This window comes from Gadus chalcogrammus, chromosome 15 (genome assembly GCF_026213295.1).
Source record: "Gadus chalcogrammus isolate NIFS_2021 chromosome 15, NIFS_Gcha_1.0, whole genome shotgun sequence".
Lineage (NCBI taxonomy): Eukaryota > Metazoa > Chordata > Actinopteri > Gadiformes > Gadidae > Gadus > Gadus chalcogrammus.
In genome coordinates this window covers 3353308-3363951 of record NC_079426.1, presented here as the reverse complement: position 1 = coordinate 3363951, position 10644 = coordinate 3353308, and the positions used below count along the sequence as shown (strand labels likewise).

At 48.1% G+C, this 10644-nt stretch overlaps 1 protein-coding gene across 1 annotated transcript in view; it reads left to right on the top strand.

The window, feature by feature from the left end:
• slc35f3b (solute carrier family 35 member F3b) overlaps positions 1-10644 on the top strand; it is a 32246-nt gene that overhangs the window by 17221 nt on the left and 4381 nt on the right. Inside the window, exons 3-4 of the mRNA XM_056609611.1 lie at positions 3509-3866; positions 5816-6035. Of these exons, the coding sequence (XP_056465586.1) occupies positions 3509-3866; positions 5816-6035 (578 nt within the window). The remainder of the gene's footprint in view (positions 1-3508; positions 3867-5815; positions 6036-10644) is intronic.

Here is a 10644-nt window from a genome sequence, read left to right as displayed (position 1 = left end):
TGTAACGGTGCTACTCAATGATTGAACAGACTATCACAGTCTGCTAGTATACACAGTGTGTGTGGAATAGAGTTTAAACAGGGTATAACCTGATACGGGTGGTGTGTGCGTGTGTGTCTGTCCAACACATTTGGAAGAATAGGCATTTTTAATGATTTAAAGTCAAGATTTAAAGTGTCCCATTTTAAATAGCTCGTAGCTTGAAATAACCTGGATATATCTGTCAGTCGATGCTGATTGATAGTGATTTTAATAATGTTATCAATAAAATCACATCTATAACTGAAATATTCTAAAATTAAAACATGCTGGCCAGCCCGTACCTCTCTCTTTGTTTACAATAATCCTACTATCGACACTCCGAGAACACTTAACGATTTTAACATTCTGAGCATTTAATCAATGTCAACATTACACCAGCAATCATAGTGGGGAGAATAGGCGTTTTCAAATGATCTAATGTTAAAAAATGATTGCATAATGATGTATGGTGATTTGACAGGTTGTTTGACATTATGGTCGGACCACAATACCTTTCTCCGTATCACCGGGTCACCTTGAGGGTTGAGTTAAAGCCACTGTGATCCTATACGTCGCTGATGTGCAGGCATTACATTAATCCTGAAACCCTTATTGGGATCTCATCTCTTGGCCAGCGCGCTGGGTAATAACAGTCATAAAGCCCTGGTCGTTAGTGGAGAGTGCTCTTTGTTACACTCAGGGCAGTACCTCACTCTGCACCTCGTTCACTCTGCACCTTATTCACTCTACACCTTGTTCACTCTACACCTCGTTCACTCTGCACCCCAGTCACTCTTATTCACTCTGCACCTCGTTCACTCTGCACCTCACTCTGCACATCGTTCACTCTGCAACTCATTCCCTATTCACCTCGTCACTCTGCACCTCACTCTGCACATCGTTCACTCTGCAACTCATTCACTATTCACCTCGTCACACTCTCCCCCAGTTCATTGTTTGGGACCGGCAGGTCAAGGCAGTGTCAGTCACTCGCTGGCTGCTCTGTAAGAAGTGTCTTACGTCGGCCATCTTTAAGAACGCACCACGGAGTGATTTACTGACGATCCAAAACAATATACTATGCCCGTCACTCTGGAAGTCAATATTGTTATCGTTGGCCGCTACACAGCCGGGTTGATGTTGCGCCAGGACTGAAAACTGCTTAGCTGGCCTCCCAGTGCCACTCTCTCTCGCTCTCCGTGATTGGCTGGGCCGGCGACACTGCATTTGGTAGATTAAACCACTGCAGTGTGGAGGAGAAGTGGCCAGAGCCTCCCAGGACAGGGTGGGCGGACAGACGGACGGACGGACGGACGGACGGGAAAGACATACTTGGCAGAATACAGCAGCGACGACCTTCAGAGCAGGGCCAAAGAGGCTCTGCCGTGCTCGGAATAGGGAAACTCTATTCTCACCCTTGTGAGGTAGTCGCTGAGAAAGACGAACAAAACAATGTTGTGGTGGCCTCCCCCTCTCTCCCTCTCTTTGTCTCTCCTTCTCTCCCTCTCTCTCCCTCTCTCTCCCTCTCTTTCTCTCTGGTTCTCCCCCCATATCTTTGACAGTCTTTGCTGATTCGTCACCACGGCATTTTGAGAGCAAAACAATGACTTGGCATCGGCTTTCATTCATCTTTCATCTCATTGCCAAATTCAATTTGGGGCATTTTTGATGAATCAATTTTTTCTTTTGTCTGAACGCAAAGAGGGATTAGTCTGATTGGGGTGATGACACACCCAAACAGCCGACAAAATCACCTCCATTCTCATCATTCTCTCAGCGTTTCGAGGTCGTCACATGACAGCATGCGATCTTCCATCTGTGTGTCCTCGCCACACGTTTCCGACCTTCTGGAGAAAAGGTCCACATTAGCACGGTTTCCTGGGATGAGCCAGAGGAACGCTGATTAGTTAATCTGGGTTTCTGATGACAGCACCTGCCAAGGTCAGAGACCTTCAGGCCCCATAATGGAGGCCCTCTCTCCCTGGTCCATTTGAAGGCTTTAGGATTTAGATTGTTTTATCTATAAAAATATATTTTGCATATGCTGCCTACCCTAACCTGATGTCACCAGAGCAATTCGTAGACGCTCTCAGTCCATTTCTGCGTTATTAAGGTGCGTGGATAAGAATCCTGTACAGTTACCCAATCAAACCCGCCCCTTATGAGATACATGGTTGTGATTGGCCCGACCCTGGACAGGTCTTCTGGAAATCTTTCCAAACAGGAAGGTGGCCAGAGACGTATTCCGGAGCCAATAAAACAAGAGCTCGCAGATACATCTGGTTCCCGGGCCAGGTCTTTCCAGTGCCGGCCCTAACAAATAACAAAAAAAGTGCAACCAGACAGCAGTCAGTCTTCAGGAGCGAACAGCGCATTGACCCTCAAGTCAAGAGTGAGCTGTGTGAGGGACACACTGGGGAACGGACCGAATGACATTGCATCGCGCAGGACATCCTGGTTCATATGGAAGGTATTATGCTCAGAGATGAACCGCGCTAAGCCAAGGCGGGCCTGCAGGATATCCACATGATTGGATGGAAAATTGAGTGTGTGACTGATGTTTTAGATTGTTTGTGTATGTGTCCACACACACACACACACACACACACACACACACACACACACACACACACACACACACACACACACACACACACACACACACACACACATACAAACACACTCACACACACACAGACAGATATTAACACACACCCAGACAGGGGTGTTGTCATTGTGGGCACACACACAGACACACACGCACACGCACACACACACACACACACACGCACACACACACACACACACACACACACACACACACACACACACACACACACACACACACACACACACACACACACGCACACGCACACACAGAGACCCCTAGACGGGGGTGTTGTCATTGTGGGCCATCAGACGTAGACAAAGCAGAGGTCGGGGCAGATTCGATATCACGCCCGCCCTCCTTCTGCCCTCTGTACCAAAGGGGCGCTGTCACTTTCGATTGCGGCTCCTTCTTCCTCACATGTCCGATTGATTACACTTCAGCCCGACCCGCCCGTCCGACCGGCTATTTTTACGCGTCGGACAGGAGCGAAGGACGACAGCACAGCGAGGGTGTTGCGACCCGCTGGGTCACCGGAGCCTCTTCAGAGGGTGCTGAAACCAACCCCGGCGACTCACCGTGACGTCGTCTCATCTCGACCCGGCTTGCTGGGTTAAGTGTAGATGTGTGCACCCGATATCCACTCAAATAGATGCGCCTTCGGGTTCCCTCTCGACTTCAAAGGAGCGCGGAGCCGACGGACGGCCAACTGTTTACCATTCGAATCAAAACACAACGCCCCCGAGCGCCTCAAGTTCGTCTGAAGTGCGTGCCTCCATTTTGTCTTGTTTGTTGTTGTTGTTGTTGTTGTTGCGAGTTGAGGAGTTGAACATCCTCGGTGTCCCCCCCCTCCCCCCCTCCCCCCTCCCCCTCTCCTAGGTGAAGACCGCCCCAGGGACACCGTGGTGGGCGCCCCCGTCGACGGACAGCCGGCCGTTGCCGTGGCGGCGGGGGCGGAGCCGAGCGCCAGCAGCCGGCGGCGGCGGCTGCCGCGATGCTGCGTGCGCGTCACCGCCGCTCAGCTGCAGAAGGCCCTGTGGGGCGTGGTCATGGTGATGTGCGTGTGCTCGTCATGGGCGGGCTCCACCCAGCTGGCCAAGCTGACCTTCAGGCACTTCGACGCGCCCTTCACCCTCACCTGGTTCGCCACCAGCTGGAACTGCCTCTTCTTCCCGCTGTACTACATCGGACACGTGGTCAAGAGCCCCGAGAGGCAGACCCCCCGGCAGAGGTTCAGGTGAGGCGGGACGGACCAAGTGGACCCCAATGTCTCGTGCCAGCGTGCGTGTCTGGGATTGAGTAAGATGGCTTAACAGTGTGTTTGAAACTATTTCAGTTTAAGGTAAGCTGCTATGGATTTACAGGTGCAAAAATTAAAGGAGAGTGATTGCAAAGTACTTCAATCGAGTTCAATTAAAGAGGCCAAGTAGTGATTTGATTCTCTGATCGACAGTGTCCTATACTCACTGACTATGCAATACAAGCAGTGCAGTTGACCTACTCAATGTATTGGCTGAATCAAGTACATTCAGATATTGATGAAATGGCATTTCCCCGCCTGATCCTAGTGTTGGAAAAGGTCTCATACCCATCACAGTTGTGTTCTAATGAACCTCCTTGCATTTCCGCACACTGTCCATCAGAGCTGTTATTGATCATGTAGGATTAACATCTTGGTCGAAGTGTAAGCCATTCCCTCACAGCCAATCAAAACGCATCCCTTAAGGTAGCTACTTCCATTCCATACAGGGGAGCAGTCTGTGGTCATAAATGATTGATGATGGTAATTGAGATAGTGAAGGTGGTGATGAAGATGATGAATGGAAGGAAAAAGATGATGAGGATACCTCTTAGTCATTCAGCTGGTGTTGAGCAGCTGTGCCCACTGTAGCAGAGTACCTTAAAATCCTGGCCGCCGTCTAGGAGTCCCCTTGTTTGGGATGCACCTCACGCCGCGTGAGCTGTTCTCCGGCCAGCGGTTACGTCGGGAGCCGGGGGCTGCCAACTCTCTCTGTATCGCGACGTGCTCCGCGTGCAAAACGCACGCGTCTACTTTTGTTCCCATTCAATTCGCACCTGCGGCACAACATCTCTACCGACGGAGAGAGGAAGAGGGGTATATTAAAAAGCTAAATTGAAGTCGTGACATTTTACTAGTTCAGCAGTGTCTCGGTGTTCACATGATCGCGTCGTGTTGATGGATCCAGACGGTTCATGTAATGGAACCGGTGGTTTATAGCCAGACGGGGGAGATAAAGGTAGTGAAGTGATGCAATGTGGTTGAAATACAGTAGTGCCAAGACACCGGGAGAAACAGAGGCAAAACAATCCATGACTGCCGTAGCCATTCAAAGACAGCAGGTCTCAATTACGGCTGATGAACACAGGGGCGCACACACACGCACACACACTCGTCCCTGGTGTGTGTGAGCTATTGGCCGTTGCAGAGGTTAACCACAAAGTGTATTGGGTTTCCATTATTAAATGAACAAGCCGGTGTGCATTGAATTTGTATCCCGTCTAATCTGAGGAATGAAAGACCCGGTATGTTTGAACGGAGACTGAACTGTCTCCACCAGGATACTCTGTCACCAGGCCAAAGCGTTGTATGGTTAGTTGGGGTACTAAAAAAAAACGTAGCCTGAGAAAATACATGAAAGTTTTGCACTCGGTTTAACCGAATATCTCAATCTTCACTTGATTCCAAACTGCCCACAAAGGACAACAATTAAGGAACGGGAAGATCTTCATCAGTAGATTCCTTCATTGAAACAAACAGGGACTCAACCTCGATTGTGGAATCTCTGAGCGAGTGGAGTACTAAGCTTTTATTTCTTCATTGCTAATCGCTTAAATCTGCAGGTCCGAATTAAACAACAAGGTGTGTTGATTACATGGTTAGCACGCTAGCGGGCTTGAGCCATAAAGATGACCCTTGGCTTAAGAGATTCAGCGTATACACCATGCCTACCTCGACTTCCTCTCTCTCTGTGTGCGATGTGTACGTCGATTGTTCCCAACCTGTGGTCCGCCTGCAGTACCTAACAGGTACTGCAGGTGTTTCCGTGGGGAACGGTCAAAAAAAGAGAAATATATCAGGTGGTCCGCAAAAGGCCTCGGCAAAAATCAAGCAGCCAGTCTGAAGTTGAAGGTCAGGCACCCATGCTGTCACGTCCTTATGTGCAGGGAGTGCTGCCGGTTCTTCGGGGACGACGGGCTGACGCCCAAGGTGTTCTTCACCAAGGTGGCGCCGTTCGGTCTGCTGTGGATCCTCACCAACTACCTGTACCTGCAGGCCCTGAGGAAGATCAACACCACCGACGCCTCGGCACTCTTCTGCTGCAACAAGGCCTTCGTCTTCCTGCTGTCCTGGATCGTCCTGCGGGACCGCTTCATGGGAGTCAGGGTGGGCTGCTCACACCTCTCTCTCCTCACCTTCTCTCTCTCCATCGCTCTCTCTCTCCACCTCTCTCTTCTTCTCACCTTCTCTCTCTCCATCGCTCTCTCTCCACCTCTCTCTCCTCAGCTTCTCTCTCTCCATCGCTCTCTCTCTCCACCTCTCTCTTCTCACCTTCTCTCTCTCCATCTCTCTCTACTTTCCTTCTCTCTCTCCATCTTCTTCTTACCTTCTCTCTCCGTCTTTCTCTTCTTATCGTCTCTCTCGCCATCTCGAATGCCGGGATGAGATTATACAACGTTTTTGGGCTTGCCCAAATTTGGGCCAAATTTCTAATTTGTCATATTGCTCGAGTCTGAGATTTTCTGCAACTGCAAGTATGGTGCTGGAATGGGGCTGATTTGGTGTCGTCTGGTCCTGGTATTACACTCTTGTTCCTTCTCTTCTTCTTTCCCACTTTCCCCCTGAAACTTTTCTCTCCATCTCTATGTCAGTCTCCCTCTCGTTCCTTCTTTCCCCATGGCTCTATTTCTGTCCTTCTCATCTCTCCATCTTTTCTCTCATCTCTCTTTTACTCTCGTTTTCCATTCTCTTTCCGTTTCAGTCCCTCTTTGCTGTCTCAGTCTCTCTCTCCATTATGTCTACCTCCCCATATCTGACGCTGCATTTTTTTTCCTTACATTTAACCTCTGTTTATTTATTGTTTGGCTCTTATGCGTGAAATTAAATCCAATCACAGCTTTTGCTGCATCATGAAAAAAAACACAACGACACAGATGAGTCCATCATAAGTCACAGCTCATTAGTCAACAAAGCAACGACGTTGCCGATCGCTGTAGCTGATCTACTTTTGACTAAACATCTCTACAATAAATTTCCCCCAGAATAACACATTTAAATAGGAAAAAAGCAAACATTCAGGCATCATTGACTGTATTTTGTCAATGCGCAGTCCCAAAACACACAATTAAGATGGTTGCTTATTGGAAGACGCGGTACAGTGATCCCATCTCCTAATTGAATGAGTCTGATCCAGTCTCCACCTCTATCGTACTCATCTCTCTCAGGTGGGCTCTACAGAGTTAAGAGGCAGCGTGTGTGCGATTCAGAGTGCTCTCTTGCGCTCTTATCGTAATGAAATCACATTGACTTTCCTCCATGTTCTTCCTCTATACATTATCTGCTCACTAGGGTTTCATAGTTGTTTTCCTTAACATTGTGTGTGTGTGTGTGTGTGTGTGTGTGTGTGTGTGTGTGTGTGTGTGTGTGTGTGTGTGTGTGTGTGTGTGTGTGTGTGTGTGTGTGTGTGTGTGTGTGTGTGTGTGTGTGTGTGTGTGTATGTGTGTGTGTGTGTGTGTTTGTTTGTTTAGACTTTAAGTACAAACAATGGATGGATCAAGAAAATAACACATGTTCATAAGTTCAAGGACGTCTTTTACTTTACACAATCTGCCAGGCTTCAATCCTAGAGATGTTGGCACTTCATTCCTACACATCACTTGAGAGCACATTCTGCAACATTGCAGTCCTAGAAACACATTTCTTTTTTAATCCCGAGGGATTCCCTCTGTGATAGAAGGGTCTCTTGCAAAGAAGAAAATGCAGAAAAGCAATTGATCTGCGTAGTAGGACTTCACTCCAATATGGTGTTATTGGAGACATTGGATATCGTTACACAGATATTCCCTGTAGTTTACGTTTCCCTTCGCAAATTTCTGACCCAGTTGCCACCATAGTTGCTACAGATATCCTGTTTCGTCGCCACAGTTGCTCAAACCCAGGTATGCAGAGTACAGAAGGAGGTTGCCTGTGAGGCGATGGGTCGCAGGGTTAAGGAGAGTCAAGTCAGTCAGCTTGTCCACTAGAGATAATACAAAACACACTCAAAACACAACCGACAATCGGCGAAACTATGTTATAGTATCCCGTGTTACTAAAGCAGTAGTAAAATGCATGACAAGGTGTGAGGGGAAAGAACAGGGACACATATAGCAGGTGTCTGTGTGCAAGGAGCCAAGGAGAGTAATGGCTGCTCCAATCCACCACAACAGGGCTCACATAAATCACACAGCCATATAAATCCCAACAGGCTCATGATGCAATAACAGCCGTGTTACTCACTGCAGTAATCCTTCTCGAGGCTCCACCGTAGTGTTGCCACATTTGTCCGGGGTCGAGACAAACGCACACGAAAACAACGAGTGCTGTTGTAGCCGTATTCCCCCCCAAAAAAACAACACGGTCCATTGATGATCACAAACTCGATCAGCTACACCGCACCCAACCAGGAGAGACTCAAAGGAAACCGCCGAGATGGTTACGTTAATGTATTCAGTTGGAGATGTTTATGTTTATCTATTAGGTTAGAGATGGGTACGTTTAGTTATTAGGTTATAAGGGCATGTTTGTGTATTGGTTTAGAGATGCTTAAGTCTAGGTTGAGGTTAGAGATGGTTCAGTTTAGTTATAAGGTTAATGGTCAAGGTTAGTTATCAGGTTAGAAGTAGTCAAGTTTAGTCATTAGATTAGAGATGGTTGCATTTATTTACAGCCAAGTTTAGTGTATGAAGGGCAACAGTCTTGTGCGTCCAAACACAAGCAGCCAGGGTAGTGGCGGTGAAACTTGTTTTATTTTTACGCCATTTTGAAAATCTGCCCACACCTGGTGGCATGTCATGGGACCTCATGCAGGAGAGTGTGTGTGATGGCTGATTGAACCTGTGCACAATGATTACTCGATGTGCAACAGGTGTGTGGCCTAAATAAAAGCTAATGAAAAGGAACGCACTGTGATTGGTAATGAGGAGCTCTGGATGAGAACGAGGATTAAAGAGGATTAATGAAGAAAATGTCAAATGATAATTTGATTCATATTTTTATTTGGAGTTGCGTATGTCGAATGGCACATTGCCTACTACTCTCGCGATATTTGATACTGCAATTCTATTGTTTTTTCAAATTTTTACTAAATGACTAGGGTAAGGCATGGAATCAGATTCACGTTGGGGCAGGGAATTTCTAAATTTTTGACTGAAATCAATGAAATCAAAATACTTTGAAAATACACATACGCATGTAGAAGAATAACATTGAATATTGAACTTTGCAGGCTAATGATTTTTATCATAAGGTGTCTGGTGACTACTTAGGCCCAATCCCATTTCTACCCCTTACCCCTTCCCCTTACCCCTCCCCCTTGTTTTGAAGGGGTAAGGGGTAGAAATGGGATTGGGCCTTATAGTCACCGCTAGCCCTGACACCTTTTCATAGAAACAAAAGACGCACAGGAGCTGCGCTAAACGCAGTGCGCCTTGGCTGAACTGGTGGAGGGTAACGGCGTGATGCACAGAGGAAACGCGGTAAGTTGTGGCTGACAGTTTAAAGGCAGCATTGCAGGGAGATACTTTTTTTTTGTGTAAGGGGCCGACCCACTGGCTCTACAGGCAGTAACACCCTGCTCATTTGTCTTCCTGTCACCTCCTTAATGCATTGATAATCCACTCATTGAGACTAGGCATTGTCCTCCATAATGTGGAGGACAGTGTGTGTGGGGGGTCCCCCCCCCCCACACACACACACACACACAGGCACCCACACACACCCACACTATCGCAAGCTCTGCAGAACTATACAGACCCAAACACACATACACACACACTGACCAAACACATACACAAAGCCCATCCCAACCAGCTTGCAAGCACACACACCACATAGGCACTGTCACACTCCAAGGCATAAACCGCACACACACAAACACACACACACACTCACACACAGGCACCGTAACTGGCTTGCATGAGAACATGCCGCATAGGTCTAACACAAGCTCTGCTGTACCTTACAGAGCCAAAGTCAAACCCTGGCACGAGGCATACACACTCCACGCTTGCATGCACACATAGTGCCCGTCACACACTGTTGGCCACCGGCGCATATCTACAGTACAATACCGACCCGAACGCACACGTGCACCAACATATGTTCACACACACACTCACTCACTCACTCAGTCACTCAGTCACTCACTCAGTCACTCAGTCACTCACTCACTCACTCACTCACTCACTCACTCACTCACTCACTCACTCACTCACTCACTCACTCACTCACTCACTCACTCACTCTCACACACACACACACAGACACACACACACACACACACGCACAGTATTTTAGATACTGCATTCATGGCATAAATGTGACAGCGTGCAGGAGTCCCAGATGACCTGGTGGAACGCTGGGAGACCCAGTTCAGGGCCGGCTGGTGTCAGGGCCGATGGCAGTCTCTACTCTGGGAGAGGGACGGCTGGGGGATTGATACGTGTGTGTTTACTATCTGGATGGCTGAGGCCAGGGGGGTGTGCGTGGGGAGGAAGGGGGGGGGGGGGGGGGGGGGGGGACCTGGATGTAAACACAACGACAGCGCAGCGGAAATCAATGTTAGCCATTCCACCTTACACCACAGAGGCGTTCCTGACTGATTGGGAAGTGATTTGGTCCGTACACAAGAGGGAATATTGCTCTGTTGGTTCATTTTTGCTTGTGTCTGCATTCGTCTATTAATTCAATTCATATAAATAACGTTAAATATCGAAGGCTTTGATGTATATAGACC